General features: G+C 31.2%; 3 protein-coding genes across 3 annotated transcripts; all 3 read right to left on the bottom strand.

Annotated features, from left to right (window-relative positions):
- Window positions 1–3,068: 3,068 nt before the first annotated feature.
- LOC105137637 (uncharacterized) lies at window positions 3,069–3,935 on the bottom strand. The gene has a single exon (XM_011043445.1). The coding sequence runs from the start codon at window positions 3,700–3,702 to the stop codon at window positions 3,259–3,261; it is 444 nt and encodes a 147-aa protein (XP_011041747.1). The 5' UTR covers window positions 3,703–3,935; the 3' UTR covers window positions 3,069–3,258.
- A 7,876-nt stretch (window positions 3,936–11,811) lies between these two features.
- On the bottom strand, window positions 11,812–12,646 carry LOC105137627 (leucine-rich repeat extensin-like protein 1). Its single transcript, XM_011043437.1, has one exon. It carries the CDS (start codon window positions 12,616–12,618, stop codon window positions 11,953–11,955), a length of 666 nt encoding a protein of 221 aa, XP_011041739.1. The 5' UTR covers window positions 12,619–12,646; the 3' UTR covers window positions 11,812–11,952.
- Window positions 12,647–16,290: 3,644 nt separating this feature from the next.
- Window positions 16,291–16,920, bottom strand: LOC105138443 (leucine-rich repeat extensin-like protein 6). Its single transcript, XM_011044515.1, has 2 exons — window positions 16,447–16,920; window positions 16,291–16,362 (listed from the first exon to the last, which is right to left on the bottom strand). The coding sequence occupies exons 1-2, from the start codon at window positions 16,918–16,920 to the stop codon at window positions 16,291–16,293; spliced, it is 546 nt and encodes a 181-aa protein (XP_011042817.1).
- Window positions 16,921–17,950: the final 1,030 nt, after the last annotated feature.

Raw genomic sequence — 17,950 nt, 5'->3', positions numbered from 1 at the left:
TCTTAACAAGTTTACTTCTGACATAACTACAATAAACTTAGTAGGTTCCCCGTCAACTTTCTCAACAACGTTATTTTATGCATTCTTCCCTTTACTCTTATGGTGATTTCTTTGATTTTTACAAATAAAGCAGAAGCAGGTTTCTTTGAACTTCAATGAACCATAAAAATTTAACACACTAAATTTTCAAAAGACAATTTAATAAATGTGTTTAATAATTAAATAACCGCCTTTTTTTTGTATCTATCCACAAGTATACTGCCTGCAAATTTCAAAAATCATATAGCAGTCCACAGGTTACGGGCTAGGCAATTTAATAAACACCCTGGTTATGCAAAACAAAAGCACTTGACAATGCAAATTGTTATTTGATTAACGCACAAAATTAAATTTTCAAAGGCATCAAACACCTTGCAGCACCCAGCAATGGCTGCTGGGTTTTCTCCAGTTGTCTGGGTTCAAATCCCAGCATATATATATATATACACACACACACACACACACACACACACACACACGTATGTATGTATGTATGGCAAAGACTTCCTCTTGGAGTACAATAAGAGTAAAAAATGAAAACATTTTTTCTTATAACAGAAACAATATAATTTAAAATAAACTTCTTAAACAAAATAATTCAGTTAAATGGAAATGCATTTAAAAGATATTCTTTCACCAGTAATTATTATCCACATATGCAACCTTTTTGTTCTATCAATACAACAACAAAAGGAAAATATCACGCAGCACAAAATTTCTTTCCCCGCAAAATCAATACAACAAGGATGCAGGGAATACATAACAGTGAATTTAACAGTCATGAAATTTAACGAAAGATATATACTTTACTTTTCCTACTAGAATCATTATTTTCTTTTATCCATGTCAACACATAATCATTTTTTTGGGACAAATTATCTATTGCCCTACTAGAATCATTTTTTTGGGACAAATTATCTATTCCATGTATAATCATGCACATACACACAACATAGATATTAGGAAATAAGTTGTTCTAAGATTGTTGAAACACTTAAAATAGTTTATATGACTGTTGTTCATCTCTTATGATTTGGTTTCTTCAAAATATAAAATATGCTTATAAATCAACAATTAAAAAAAAAAACTTATTGTACTTGTTGATAGAAAACAAACTTGAAGAAGTAAATTAAAGCAGTGATCAACCCACTAGCATTAAAACAGTATAATTGCAATATTATTATCCAAGGTTACCTAATTTCTTATTCTTGGTAGCACAATCAAGAACAAACATCGTATCAAAACTTATACATAACTCTTTGTAAGAATCTCTACCAAAGAAATATAAAAGAGAAAATTTTTAGGAAGATTAGAAGTTTTTTTCATTGGCAAAACCATGTCAAAATTATTTTTGTTTGTAGGCTATTCAAACAATTAATTTTAATGTAACTTTTAAAACAAAAGACACAACTTTCAGTTTTAAAGCACACAATTCCTATTTCAAGCAAAGTTTTAATAGATACAAGTATACAACTTCTCATCCATACCCAAACAAACCGCCGGGCCTAAACTTGGCCCGGGCAAACCATTGGTAACTTTCTATATGTGATGGCTAAAGAGGATGGCTGGTGAATCTCAATTCTAATTCACATCGACCTAATTTTTTAATGGCTAAAGAGCATTTGCTGATTTGCATAATATATGATATTATACATAAAAGGGTCCTCTGCAGGCCTGCAAGAAAATTTTCTGAGACCGATGGGAGAGCTGCAGCCATCACTTACGCATTGCGATGACTACCCAGTTAACTCGAGACAGCTGAGGAAAAAATGAAAAACATAAAGACAACAAAGCAATCCCATTGCAATTTGTCTTTCTTAATCTTTTCGGTGTGGTATTTGGTCAGATCAATAAAAAAGCATCTTGGTATTTAGTTAGTTAATTACCAGTTCCTACCAAATAGTTTGGTCCAAATTGGACGGGTTTGTATATAGAGTTAAAATGCGAGTGTATTAAAATACCAGAATTTCGGGGGCAATGGAACCAGCGTGGAAATTAAGAATTTGTGTCAGCATGTATATACCCAAAATTGAAATAATATTTTAATGGAAAATGTTTTTCTGGGAGAAGAGAGTGCAAGTGGGAGCTACTTTAGATGCAAATGTTGAAATAATATTTGCTTTCGTCCTAACCAGTGTGATCACCCCCAGCCCAGCCTGCATGTTCTTGAAATGAAGCATCGTTTAAGATCACCGAATCATGGGGCTTCGAGTTTTTGGTATGTATTCTTAATAATTTCTTGAAACCTTTTAAACATTAATCTTAAATGCTATAGAATTATTCCTGGATATTCTCATTTAACAGCTTTAAGTGTTTGTTTTGATGTTTTAAATACATATCGTTTTAATGTGTTAGAATTTTCAAATCGTTTTAATCTTCAATGCTATAAATTTTTAATTTTTCTTATTCTGCTCAAATATTTTTAAGCCGATGTAAAAGCCATCATGACTATGAATCTTGCATCCTTTGGCTTTAGAGATTGCCCTCCTCTCTGTAAGCCAAGCCACCGGCAGGATTCTGCTTACCGGTGCACAGAACATGTCTGGTCGCTATAAGTGGAGAGTTTATGACGTTCCCATCTTCAAGATTTCTGACAGCCATTTTGCGACACGTCATATGGTCAATTTTACTTTGATTTTTTCTTAAACAATTTTCATGTCTCATTATTATTTTGGTCGCGTATGTAAACAAGATGCGGACCAGCTATCAATATTAAATGGCTTTGCTGCTTAGTGGTGCCGAGCACCACTAAGCAGCAAAGCCATTTAATATTGATGGTTGGTCTGTATCAAGAAAGTGGGATTGGCATTTTCATTTTCATTTTCTTTTTTCTTGTTCCAGAATTGAAATTGGTGTTTCTTTAGAGCCCCACTTCACGCGCATGACTTGCACAATATATTTATTTCATCTTTTTATTCACTAATTATACAGCCATCATGAAAAATGCCTGATCCCTCTAACCATTAGTGAAAAAGCAGGAAATATAAAAAGTTCTCTTTCGTGAGTTCTTGATCTGAGTGAGTGAGGGGTGACTACAAAACTAGGTTTATTGCCAACTGAAGAATTAATCTACTTATCGCAATTAGAAGGACATTATATTATAAATCCTAAATAATCTTTTCCCTCTTTCCTCTGGGAGATTTATGGAATAATGAACAATTTCCTTTTGGATTGATTTATTTGACCATTAAAAAGACAAAAAAAAAACTCCACTGCCAGCTATTCCGAAATAGCAGTAAGTTTAGACATGGAGCCAAACCTGGCTGCGTCGCCTGGCACCAACTGGCCCTGTGTCATCACCAACGACTTGTAGATCTGAACGATCATCTTCTCATCATACTCCTTGACTGGGCGTGCACCAAACGCGTCACCGTACGCTGAAGTACCTATTGCTCTGGAATTAGCAAGCCCAAGCATCATCTTCACGTAGGCATCCCGCAGCCAAACAAAGAACTTCCTCGGAGAAGACATTTTGAGGATTTTAAGCTTCGGCTTGATCTTGATCCGCAAACTAAACCCCCTCCCCCTTGAAGTCGAGCTACCCGAGCCTAGCTCCACCGGCCGCTTCCTCCGAATCCGACCCGACCCATTTATCCTCTCGTACCCTCTCCTCCTCCAGTACCCTTTCATCTTCGTGTACATGCTAGCAGAGATACCTTCCATATGTGCGTGTGTTTCTGATTTATTCTGGTTCCGTTTTGTTTTTATGCAGTTGATCCTGGAGAATTAAGGGGCAAAGAGAGGGGTGGGGCGGGTGGTTGAAGGCTGATAAATCTGGGCACATAAGCTTTGAGCCACAACTCCCACCATGCTTATATTGGTGTGGAAGCCATTAAAATAAATAAATATGAAATACAGTACTATAAGATAAGGGTGGCGATTCATAAATGAAAGATGCGAATACGTACCTGAATTTCATGCTCTGTATTATCGATCCATTGAATGACTTTGTGCATCTCACGTGCCTGAAGCAGAAGATCCCGGCCCTTGGATTATAGCTCCATTCAGTCAATGTAAACAGTTCTTGTCCACGCTCCTTCGAGGTCCCTGCTGTCTTATACCACACAGCAAGTGAAAACTATATCACTGCCTTTCTTTACCGAGGATAAGCCAGTAAACTACTTCAAACTATAAAATATAAAGACGTAGATTTATTCTGTTTGGAATTGCTTTTTAAAAAAGTTTAAAACTTTTTTTTTTAAAATTAATATGTTTTTAATACTTTTAAATTATTTTAATATATTAATTTTAAAAAATATTATTAACATATTTTTTTGAATAAAAAATATTTTAAAAAGTACCCATAATCACATTTCTAAACATGCTCAGTAATTCAATGTCTTTTTCTTCTTTTTTATAAAGTTTTTAATGCATTAATGATCAATGATTCAATACCTTCTTTTTCTTTTTTATAAAGTTTTTAATGCATTAGAAAGACAAAATTGTTTGTCAAATTATTTAACATATTTATAATACCTATTTTCCCCTCAAATTACAAAAATAAAATCTAACTGTTTGCTGAATAGTACAAAACAAGTTTATCTTTTTTCAGCCTTATTCAACTCTTGAAATATTTGTTTTATCTAGCACGAGATGCATATATATCAAAAATCCAATTCTAAGAAAAAGTCTGGATAAGTTAAATAAGTATAATTTTTTATCTGATTAACTATTGAATCAATTTGAAATTCTGTGAACATGTTCTATAAGTGTATGGTCCTCTTTGAATCAACTTGCTAGCACCAACCTATACTGTAAACATGTCTAGACTTGGTTCATGCTTACTCTTTTCAAAGACATGTTCCTTGATGATTTTTTTTGGAATAAATAATTTATTAAATGATTGTTAGAGTTGAAAGCATATTTTATATTGAAAAAAAATCATCGGTATTATAAGATAGGTCTGCAATTTGCAAACTTGCTTATCATGTTAAAAATTATTAATTAGAACCATGTTCAAAATTATAAATTTACGATGCTTATATTTCATGAAGACAAACTATGAGAAAATTGTTAATTTTGAAGAGATTTTATACAATATATATGAATAATTAAGTTATTACCACTTGTCTTATGTACACTTCTCTCAAACAGCATGGTGGAAAGACAGAGCAGAGTTATTACCAATCTACAGGATGCCTTACAAAGATGAAAGTGTCAGACTTGGGTCTAGGTTAACAGTATGGAAATTGGTATTGGTACTGTTGAAGTTAACTTGTAAGGAGAAGAATTTGAGAGGGTACAGAGGGAAGAATTAGATAAGAAAAGTCTCCAGTTTTGAGATATATTAAGTAATTAATTAGTCAAATATATAAAAAAGCAATCTTCACATAGCTAAATAAGATTTTATATAATCTTTTTTTGAGTAGCGTTACTCAGAACATTATTGAAGCATAAATCTTGCTGCGTGATATCGTATCTATATATGGGGGAACGCCAGTTGCCAAATCTTTATGATAAAAGATTGAAGCGAGGTGCCTTCTATATATATAAAAATGGAGTTTCATTAATGGCGAGCATGATTCACACCTTACAAACAAGATGCCTTGAAATAAACTTAAAAATCCCTAGGCCAGCGAGGCCGAACAAAAATCACTAGAACGAACATCAGAAAACAGTAGAAATAGACTTCAATACAATCTGGGTACTGCTTTTCTCCTTTCATTCATCGGAATACTCTTAATTTAATCAACCTGAAAGGGGAGAAACTATCCTCGTTAGACCATGCGAGGTGTGTTGTTGCTATAAAGGCGAGGTTTCAAGAGGGTATGATCCACCAAAAAATCCGAAATCCGCTACATTTCACACTCAAGTGCAAATTAACATCTATTAATTCCACCCTCCCACTCAACCAGAAAATCAAGCATCCGTCCACATCTGCCATAAAAATGGCCGCAGAGACTCTAGCTGCCAAACCACCATACGTGATATTAAACAAAAAAAAATAAAAAATCTAAACGGAATGGTGCTTTTATTAGGCCCCACCTCACAAAACACTCAGAAACGTATGGATTCAAGAAGTTCTTGTGATCTTGCCATGGATACGGCGTGTTGCAGAAACGAATAGTATTATATACTAAATTTTCTTGAAATGCAATTTGCAAATATATCATCCAACTATATATTTTTACTCTTTTTTCATGAATTTAATAGTTATTAATTTGAAATACTATATATATGTGCTTTAGAAATTTAGTATAATTTAATTTATAAGCATAATTAAAAAAATATTCTTTTTATTGTACCATACAAGAGAGTTTCGTGTCCTCAGTACTACAAAATCCGCTTCATAGATTTGAAGGTTTGACCATCCATTAGTGAAAAATATGATTGGTTTGGTATAATTGACGTGGATCATAGAATATTTTCTTAAGCAAATTGTTCAATCTATTTGTTTTTTTTTTTAATTTCCCCACCTTATGCTATGCATTTAATTATTCCTGTTGTATCTTAATTGATTCTAAGATCTCCGATAACCCTTCTATTAATTACGGTATGTCTATCCGATTTAATGAAATAAAATTATGCACGGGAATTCCATGCACCAGTAAATTATCTCCTTTTTTTTTGTGCTTTTCAGTAAACACGTGACAAATATTGCTACTTGTCTTTGCTATAAAAAATAAGAAATAATATAGTTATTTCTTGAAAAAAGCAAAGATAGTTTGGTCTATAAAAATGCAGTCACGGGTCCTTAGCAAATCGCACACTGAATTTTGTTATTTGATTTGCACATTCTAATTTTATGTTTTAAAAATATTTTTTTAAAAAAATTAATTTTTTATTTTAAATTAATATTTTCATATTATTTTAATATATTTTTTAAAACAATAACCACCACCGTAACTACACTTTTAAAAATTCTCTAAAAACTTGACGGTAACCTGCTGGTACACTAAAAATACAGTAAAACAACTGAGCGATGCCTTCAATGGAAGGTGTTATAGTGGCAGACTGACAGCGCTTTTAAGATTGAGGATTTTTATTACTAGGAGCTCAGAACGTACCTTTTGAAAAGAAAAGATAAAAAGAGAAGTTTGAAGAATTTATTTACATATTTTAGCTGTACTAACGAGTAAGTATAAATTTTTTTTAGGAATTATAATCATTTTTATTAATAAAAAAATTAATGCAAGCTCTGGTAATAAATTTTAATCCTTTATAATATAGTATAATATTTGAGATATCATTAATATATCTCAAAAAAAATTTAATAGTATTTTAATGTTCTATACTAGAATTTATTATGTATCAACTAACTATTTCCACATTATTTGTGCAGTGTATAATCTTATACTTAATAAACATTAAACTTCTCACTCACTCATAATATGATATTTTGAAGTTAACAAGAAATAGGGTTTGAATTGACTTATAATTTTACATGTTAAAATGTGCAAGATTTTTTTAAAATAATTTTTTTTTGAAAACCAAATCTTCTTTTTACTTCTATCTAGGTAAATTTATATTTTTAAAATCTTATTTGATGGTTTTACGTATTTTATATGAAAATTCCTAATTAATTATATCTTTAATTCTTGAACTTGATTTTTGTTGAGATTTATTATCAACATGTTATCTACACATAACAACAAAACAATAAAATTATCATTCTCTTTAAGTTTTTTGTAATATATACAACCATGTTTGTGTATTAGTTTAATTTAATATATAAATATTTTAATATTGCTCTCTTTCTCTTTTATGACACACACCTCAACTGTGTGTATATTACTATGTTTTATTTTATATTGAATAATAAATAGCTTTCAAATAATAAATACTTATGTGGATATTTTTATGAATTAGGTACGAATATGTGAGATTTTTCGTTACTCATTTATGAATATAGTTGAAAATAGACTCTTAAACACCTATTGTCATTCTTTACGTTGAATAAATCAAACCAAGCTTTTTCATAAAATTTGAAATGAAAAATTTTAAAGTTTATAAATTTAGACTTATATCATCATTTATTTTAGAATTTATAAAATTAGCTGAGACGTGTATAAATTGACCAAACACTCATATTAATAAAAAAAATAACAATAATATTAAAACATTTTTTAAGAGGAACAACAACACTGAACTTGATATATATAGCATCAATTGGAAAAAAAACAAGGCAACCTTGGGAAGGGAAATGAAAGTTCTTTATCATTTTCAATAGATTCTTAATTTAATCTTATTTCATCTTATATCTATTTATTTTAAAAATGAAACCAAAAAATAACCAATAAAGCGACCGTCTGTTTTTAAATGAATTAAAAAAAAAAACCAAAAACTGACTTTTTTGTCAGCAGTAATTGCTTATTTGCAACGCCGATATTTGAGTCTGGGACTAATTAATTGACATTGGAAAATTTGGCTGGTTCTGAAACGGTTAGAGGGATAGCAGCTGAAATGAGAGCAAATGCATTTGGAAAGAAGACCTTGGTAGATGGAAGGATTCATGCTCTCACTTATTATGAGGGACCAGAGGGAATATTGGAAATCAGTCGCTGCTTTCTGAATATGTTCTTTAATTTCTTCACCATTTGTCTATCGAATGCTGTCAAGTGTCGAGCGTTTTTCTTTCAATCACATTCACGCATGAATTAGGGAGAGGGAGAGAAGAAACCTGGGTTTCCACACCATAACAGTGACAAAGATGCAATCAATGCTACCTAAAATGGAGCAGGTTAGTGTTGTTCTCACCGAATTATCTTTATTCTTTTCCAGAAAGACCTTGAGATCACTTCATCTTGTTGAATGTTCTCAAGAAATAGCATTACTCTGAGGCGAGAGAATACATTGAATAAGGAAAATGGCATTTACCAAGCCCAAATAGAGCTATGTATGTGGTTGGCTTTTTGAATAATATCGTAAGATGACGCATCTATGAATGTGGTTGGTTTTTTGAATAATATCGTAAGATGACGCATAATGCTAGAATAGAAGGAAAATAGCGAATACAACAGGTTTATGAGCTGCATGATCAGACTACTGCCTGTAGGACTTGATTTCTTGGAACTAAATAATCAGAGCCCTTGGCTTCAAATATAATCCTTGGGAATTTCTCCTGTATCATTCTATGATTTGTTTTGTCATTTCTTTTTTTTTAAAAAAAAAACAAATAAAGGAAAAGGTGTAAAACACTATAAATCTTAAATCCACTAGCGCTGTTAGTTTTCTGATTATAAATGATCGATGAACACACTCCAAGTAAGCGAAAGACAAAGTGTTATTTTCTTGTGGGGCTAGCACAAGTCATTATCAATCAACAAAATTATCAGTTTTTAATGAATAATAATGACAAACACAACCAGAAAAGAAGCAGATCTCAACACCATGATAATAATAATAAATAAATAAAATAGCTCAGTTGGGTCACTGAGCTAATTCTTACTCCTCGTATAGGATGATTAAGCATCAAAGTTACTCATATAGCAAATTATTTATATGATGTTCATGAGATTAAGCAGACCATCGATGACAACAACATCAAGTATAAAGCCCTAGTAAAAGAAAGATCTTATATAAGATAGGCTTTTAATGAGTGATTGAGTATAACGAGTTGAAGAAATGAAAGATAAGTCTTGTAAGGTATCGCGGAAGATAAATGACAATGTTCACACAATTTATTTTTTTATTATATAAAGATTTTTAATGTCTTTAATATTTAACACTTGACTTTTTATTTGGAGGAAAAAAGTAACTCAAGAATAAGTTCTTTCTAATCTAAAAAATAATAATTATATATGAAGTTAGATAGAGATTTGTAAAAAGATTTGTTACGACTAGATAAAAATTTATCCCAGAAGATTTGCCACAGCTCATATATGCAGCTATTTTCATCCATTAAAATATTTTGTATTCTTTATTTTATTATTGTCTTTAACTTATGCTATTATTAATAACGTACAAATTATTCATGTTCCTTTCTCCTCTAATGTAATAAATGTCATGGCCGGCACAATAAAAAACTTCACAATGTTCTGACGGTGCTAACAAGAAACCTCTCTGAACAAAATGATTTCACGGATGGCTGTAGGAGAGATGCCGCCGCTACATCCTTGGACATTGATTATTATTTTTTTATAATTAATACAGATATTTGGATAGTTTATGCCTATCTTAATTAATTTTACTGCTCATAAAATTAATCACTAGAACTTGAAACAGAAAAGCAAATCTTTTGGTCCAAACTTTTACTGGATATTTTTTGAAATTATTTGTGTGAGTGTCTTTGGGCTTTCCACGATCTGCAGGAGACTCGGCTTTTGCTAGGAATACAAAAACATGTGCCCATCTCCTCCATTTTAGAGGGGGAATAAAAAATAGAACAGTGGCATGTGCGAGGGCATATATTCAAGCCGTCTCTCACCGGTGCCACCGCCCTCGGCTGCCAACAAAACAAAGCACATGGACCTCCAGAGGTGCAAAATTCGACTGTAATCCACCTCCCACGTCGTTACCACCTTTAGGGACCTTCCAATCAATCATTTCCGTCTCTTTGTTTGTTTTTAAGACGAGGATCTTCTTAAAAGAACCTCTATCTTTTCCTTAGCCTTCAAGGTGCAGGGGAGCTGATAAATTAATGATGGCACATATGCCAATCAGAATCCAATCTACTTTCACAAAGATTTCGAGACCATGCAGTTTCTTTTTCTTTTTTAATTTTTTTATAAAACAGTAAACAATGGATTTGTTTGATTGGATTAACAAAATCTAGACTGCTTAGGGATAAGAGTAGATTATAAATTAATCTTTCTAGTTTTGCAAAACGAACTAAATAGTTATTCTGTTTCCAAAAACTAATTAATTAGATTCTGCATTTTATAATCTAATTAATCTTGTCCATTATTCCATGTTCTTTTTTTATTTTATTTTTTTATTTTAGAGGATAGAAAAAGTAGATCATATGAAAAAGATTGATGAGAAAAGAAAGTATTTTTTGAAATAAAGTAATATTAACTTAAAAATGATCAGTATTGGTTAAGGGATTAATTAATTAATTTCTAAAACTAGAAAAACAACTTAATTCATTTTGAAAAACTAAAGAGACTAATTTATGTTTTACTCTTAGGATAAAAACAAAAGGAAAATTATGGGTTTAGCCTAGAATAATATATTTCAATTTCTTAAAATGGATTGCTAAATTCTTTTATTTATATTTTATGTTTTCTTACTCTCTCTCTCTCTTTTTTCTTTCAGCTATGGATATTTCCTATCGTTATTAGAAGATGTACACTGCTGGTATAGTTTCAGGATCTTATTTTTAAAATTAAATAAAGATGAAATCATAAAATTATAATAAACTAATTTAAGTATAGAGAATAACAAACAATTAATTCAAAAGGTGAAAATAACATCATCCCTTTAAGTGTATTATAATATTTAATAATATGATAGCAATTGTTTTTTAAAATTATTTTTAATATCATGAAATCAAAATAATATAAAAATATAAAAAATAATTAATTTCAAACAAAAATGAATTTTTTAAAAATTACAAAACACTGTTTCACAGCAAATACAAACAATCGTTCCATGTTTTGTATCTCACGGAGAATACTTCTTTTCACATGAAAATCCCAACTCTACATTATTTTTTTCTTTGAGCAACGAAAAAATACATCTTTCGAGAATTACACATGTAGCATGGTGGTAGCCATTTCTCTGATCCCCGCAGCCTTCATTTATCCTGCTTCTTCTGGCGGTCTAGCCCATAGCAAAAGCAAAGCTTTTGCGTCTCATCCTGCATTTCTGAATTCTAAGTGGATTTCTTTTTATAAAAGAAGGGACAATAAATTGGATGACTTTCTAAAAGAATATCTGTAAGTACAGAAATATAACTGAAATTTTTATTTTTTAATAAGGAAAAGAAAAGAAAAACCTCTGCATTTATTGGTCAATGAGTTTCTGATCAATTTAGAAGCAACAGAGGAAAGAAAGAAAAAGAAAAATGAAAAAAACAATGGGGTTCATTTTCAAGAGAACAGAGTTAGGAGAAGACGATGGTGGAGGGTTATAATAATAGAATGGAAAGTAAGGAAGTATAGGGTTCGGTGGCGGAGGCGCTGGATGGTTACCATATCTTGGCGGCGGATAAAATCCAGCAACATCGGCGGGTGGTGGCGGAGGGGAGTACGCGTACGTGGGCACTGAATTAGGTGGCGGTGGCGAGTAGTAAATTGTGCCTGAATTTGGCATTGATGGTGGCGGTGGGGAGCCCGAGACAACCGCTGGCGGAGGCGGACAAGTGGAGACAGGGGGTGGTGGTGGAGGAGTGGATGGAAGGGGTTGGCATGGGTTTTCACAGCCAGAGCACATTGTACATTGTGTCTTGGAAACTCCTGTAATGTTCGATGTGGTTGATGAAAAGTAATCGGTGTGCAAAATGAAGAGAATTAAGAATGATACTGATAGGGAGTTGGGGTTAATCATTTTAATTTCTAATGATGGTGATAGGATCCTTAGAAACTGGTGTTGTTGTTCATAAGATTTTTGAAGGAGGGAAAAAGGATGGGGAGAATGGTGCTGAAAACAAAATGGTGGTGGTTGGTATTTAGCAATGAAGAAGGGCACACCGGGCATGTGCAAATGTATCGGTGACCGTACTATGACCTGGTTTTTTTTAAATCTTCTACGCCACCATTATCAAAAGACGAACAAGAACAAATTAAAAAATGGCAGCCCTTATTCCTTCCGTATTTTGAGTCAATCCACCGACTAGGGTTGCCAGTAAGTATTACAAGTGCAAGAGGGAACTGAGGCCGGTTCAACTCCTCCGATGTGTCCTCCTTTCCGAACAAATAACAACGGCACCAGAAAAATATCATCGTGACAACGCAGTGGTAGAGGCGCTACCGCACAAATTGCAGGATGCCACCAAAATATTTGATCAATATTTAAAAAGTTTTCATTGTTATTATAAATTGCTGATTTAATACAAAACTTGTTATTGTAAATAATGTTAAATGGATTACACAAAAATAGACATGCCGGTTTTCACTATTACAAGATTTAAATAATAAATTCATATAAATAATACATTAAGATTCAAGCAAGAAACCATTAAAATTATAATTAAAATACAATCAAATAATTAATATAAATATATATATACCCGCTAAATCACATCAAATATATTGAAAAAGACAAAAAAAAATAAAAAAAAATTCATAGTTACACTTAGTTGATCACAATATATTCATAGTATTGATCAATAACTTTTACATTATATGTTTTTACATAATCACTTTTAAATTTATACCATTATCACTGATATTATTACTGTTACTTGATAAAATAATAATGTTCTTGTTAAACTTAAACTTGAACTTATTTCTTCTAAAATATATATAAAATATAAAATACATAGTACTTAAAATGAAATAATAATTACAATTCAAAAAGTTTATTAATATAACCATCATTTTACAATTACCTACTATACCACCACCGTTATTATTTTTATCAAAATATAGTTATCTTTTTATTACCATGTTTTTGTAACTTTTCTACGTCTTCCCGGTCAAAATAATAATCATCACCTTATTGTCACCATCACTAGTTATTATCAGCACCTCCCCACCACCACTAGTTGACATACCATAACCACTATCAATATTATCATTATCATAACAAACATCATCATTACAACCAATATTATTATTTGCATAACTATCACTATCAATTAATATCATAATTTTTTAAAATTATATATTAAATTATTTTTTCTTAATTTTTCAACAAAAATCATAATTGACTAAAATTAATTGAGACTCAATTAATTATTCATTGTTTTTTCAATTCAAAGTTATTCAACCTAAATTAACACTTTTAGTTATTATTAATTCCATACAAAATTATTTTTTTCTTAAATTACCAACTTCACCATAAAATTATTACAAAATTATCGGTAACAATTAAATTACCCGACATTTCTTAAATTCTAACACACATAAGTTATAAAATCACACTCAATTTTATCAAGTGATAAATTAAATTCATTTCTTCCAAAACCCAAACAAACTCTAGAATACAAATCATATATTAATAGAAAAAAAAATTGTCATTATAAAACAAGCAAAACACTTAAAAATAAAAGAAAATTATAAACACTACACACAAATTTTAGTAAATTAACTTAAAATATAAATAAGTTGGTTTGCTTACTCAATGGAGTGAAGTTTGACAAGATATGTAACCAAGAGAGAAGCTTACTCTACTAGAGAGAGATTGCATTGGAGATGGCAAGTTGGGTGACCAAATTTATAAGGAATGCCTGCTGGGATTTGATGAAATGGAAGAGAGAAAAGATCATTATAAAATGAAAAACAAAATAGAGACAAGTTTTGTATTAGGTAAAATTTGTATGTTGGCTTTAGTATAACATGCAAGAGTTTGTATTTTTTTTTTTCCTTTGTATCTTAGGTCAAGAGGGTTTTATTATAGATTTTGCAACATAAAAATTATTTTTCAGCCTATTTCTTTTAAGTAACATGCTTTTTGTTGTTCAATAATCCAACCATAACTAACCTCACTCAATTCATAATTTGACTTTATAGTAAACATTTGTTCAATAATTGAAAACTTACTGAGTTTTGAACCATCTCATAATAATTCATTAGAATATTTCCGAAGTTTAAAAAACCTAATTGCATCAACTTTCAGCTCTTTACCTAAAAGAATGTTACGTGAACCTTGTATGCTACTAGAAGTTAAAGTTGAGCTAATCATCCTCTCTAACATGGTTTCGTAAGAAACATAAGATTTTTCGTGTACAAACCAATATAAGTATTTCTTAACAAACTATTTTTTAAATATATGCATCGTCACAACATCTTTATGATGACTATTTTTATTTTTCTACTTTGCACATGGACATCATAACATCTTTATGATGACTATTTTTATTTTTTTACTTTGCACATGGACATCTAACCTCACCCCGCTACTATTTTTTGGATTAGAAAGTATAAAAATAATAAAACCCCCAAATATTTTAAGATAATCTTACTTATATAACCCTTTTTTAGTATCTTGAAATATCCAAGAACAATTATCCATTGCTCATGAAACCTATATAAAATTTTGATGAGAAATTTTTATTAAAAATGAATTTGTAATCCAATAACTAATTATCAATTCTACACAAATTTCATTTTCCATCAATACGTGAACTAAACAAAAAAATTAACAAAAAATAATTAGCACCACACTAGTTATTCATTATTCATTCAATTCAAACTTATTCAACCTAAATCAATACATTTTAATTATTATTAATTCCATAAGAATCAATTTTTCCTAAATTTCTAACTTAGTAATAAAATTAACAAAATATAATTGATACCCTTTAAATTACCTATTATTTCTTTAATTATAAGACACATAAATGATAAAATCAAATTCAATTTCATCAAATGACAAATAAAATCAATTTTCTCCAAATCTCAAAAATACCTTAACATACAAATCATGCATTAATACAACAAAACTATCTAGAAAAAAGCTATAAAACACTTAAATATATAGGTGACCAAAATACTAAAAATAAATTTTAATAAATTAACTTAAAACATAAATATGTTAAAAAAATAAATGGATTACTAACTTGATGGTGTAACACTTAAGATAAAATGAAACCAATAGATAGAAGCAAACACTATTGAAAAATAGTGGTCGATGCAGGCAGGTTGGATGGTCAGATTTGTAAGAGGAAGGCTGAAATTTATGGAGAATTTAAGAGGTTGCTGGTGGTTTTTTAAGAAATGAAGGTAAAGAAATGGAGGGAATAAAGAACAGTTAGGTTTTAATTCATTTAAAATTATTGATAAAAATTTCGTTAGAAATTTTGTCAGATGTCAAATTATTGTTGAAATTTTTTACGAAATTTTAATTTTTAATTTTAATTATTTATTTTATTTTTTGGTATTCTATCGCTATTTCGGTCAGAAATGACTGATGGAAAATATCGGCGAAAAGGAAATAAGGAAAGAAATAATTGAAGGAAGAATCAGAGACCAGAGATGCGTCTAGATGTTACGGTCAAACACATGCATGAACTGGATTGATGTGATGAATGAAAAATGAAAATTACATACTAAATTCGCATTAGGGATTACAGATTTATGTATTTCACTATCTTAAATATGTATAACATGCTTGAATATTTAATATTGAACAGATAAAGGGGGCAGGAAACAGAAAAATCCTTCATATTTAGAATTGACTGCCACGCGCTAACCCATATTTCTTCTTTTAGATTAGCATTTCCAGGGCGGCCTGCTGCTTTGTTAAATGGAATTTCCTCTCCTCTGAGTTCCAAGCTGCCTACGAGGTTAATTGTTAGAAGCAGCATAGAAAAGTCAGCGAAAGAAAAATACAGAGAACAATGGACTGCAGCTGCAAATTAACGGATTTGAAAGAGAAAGAAGGTGACGGGTTGTTATTGTCAAATGGAAAGTAAGGCACTGGATTGTTCCCGTAACCAGCTGGTGGTCCATTAAAGGAATAGCCAGCAGCCGGCCAATACGACTGCTTAGGCGGTAGCACAGGCGGAAATGGTGTCGGTGGTGTTGGACACGCATGGCACTCATTAATAGGAGCTGGTGGCGGTGGACACTCGGGGATAGCTGGTGGCGGTGGAGAAGGTGGGGGAGCAGGCGGTGGGCATTCAGGGATAGCAGGTGGCGGTGGAGAAGGTGGGGGAGGAGGCGGTGGACATTCAGGGATAGCAGGTGGAGGCGGCGATGGTAAAGGCTGACAAGGATTGTCACAGGAATAGCACATTGTGCATGGTATTTGTTCTTTAGAAACTTTAGAAATTGTTGATGATAGTGAGAAGTTGATGGAAAGGGTTAATAGCAGCATTCTCATGCGGTTTGCCATTTCTATCATAATTGGTGAATAAAGAGTAGTGAAAGACGGAGGCCGGAGATAAGAGAAGGGTAGCAAATCATGAACTTTTAATGGCTTTTAAAGACTGGAAGAAAGAACCAAAATTTAGAGCAAGAGTACTGGCGACCACACCATTTTTGATATATTTATCGTCAACAATGAAATTAGAATTGGAAAAATAGGAACGTGGTCCTTATTTCTTATGTTTAAGGAAGTTTTCATCGGTATATTTTTATTAAAAAAACATTAATTAAAATAAAAAAAATTATAAGTATAAATTTTACAGAACACAAGCATATTATAATAAAAATATGCTGGGTTTAACGCTAGATAGATCCAATTATGATTGAGCGTGATAATATACCAAGTCCCGAGTATACTAAGTTTGACAAGATGTCAAGTCTCGATCATATCTATCATTTCTAAGTATATTCAAAAGGTTGAACACCCTCCTTTAAGCATGTCTAATGAACAAACCTAGTCTCTCTCGAACTCACTCAACAAAACCAACCTCCCTTAGGCTCATTAAGGAAAGTAGGAGTGATTATTTTCAATTCGGTTCAGTTTTTATTAAAAAAATAACTAAACCAAAATTTAAAAAAAAAAAGAGAAATCGAACTGAAATTGATTCGTTTTAAATAACTAAACCAAAATTTAAAAAAAAAACAGAAATCGATTTGTTTCGGTTCTATTTTGTTTCTTAGAATAAAAACCGATTCAAACCAGTTTGGCTCGGTTTTTTTCTTGCTTTTCGATTTTGGTTCGATTCAATTTTTTCAGTTTCAAGCTTATAAAACCAAACCGGTTGGTTTTTTAAAAATTTTAATTAATTTAATCTGTTTTTTTCACTGTTCAGTTTTTTGATTAATTTTTTTCAGGTTTTCTCGATTTAATCTATTTTCTGGTTTTCTTACTCACCCCCGAAGGGAAGGACTTATCTTTCTTAGGTCTAACATAAGAGAAGAGCTTAACCTTTATAAACTTAACTATATTTGACATCTTGGACCACAATCTTTCTACA

This window comes from Populus euphratica, unplaced genomic scaffold (assembly GCF_000495115.2).
Source record: "Populus euphratica unplaced genomic scaffold, PopEup_1.0 scaffold2.1, whole genome shotgun sequence".
Classification (NCBI taxonomy): Eukaryota; Viridiplantae; Streptophyta; class Magnoliopsida; order Malpighiales; family Salicaceae; genus Populus; species Populus euphratica.
The sequence above is the reverse complement of the archived record's forward strand: the minus strand, read 5'-3'. Positions and strand labels throughout refer to the sequence as shown.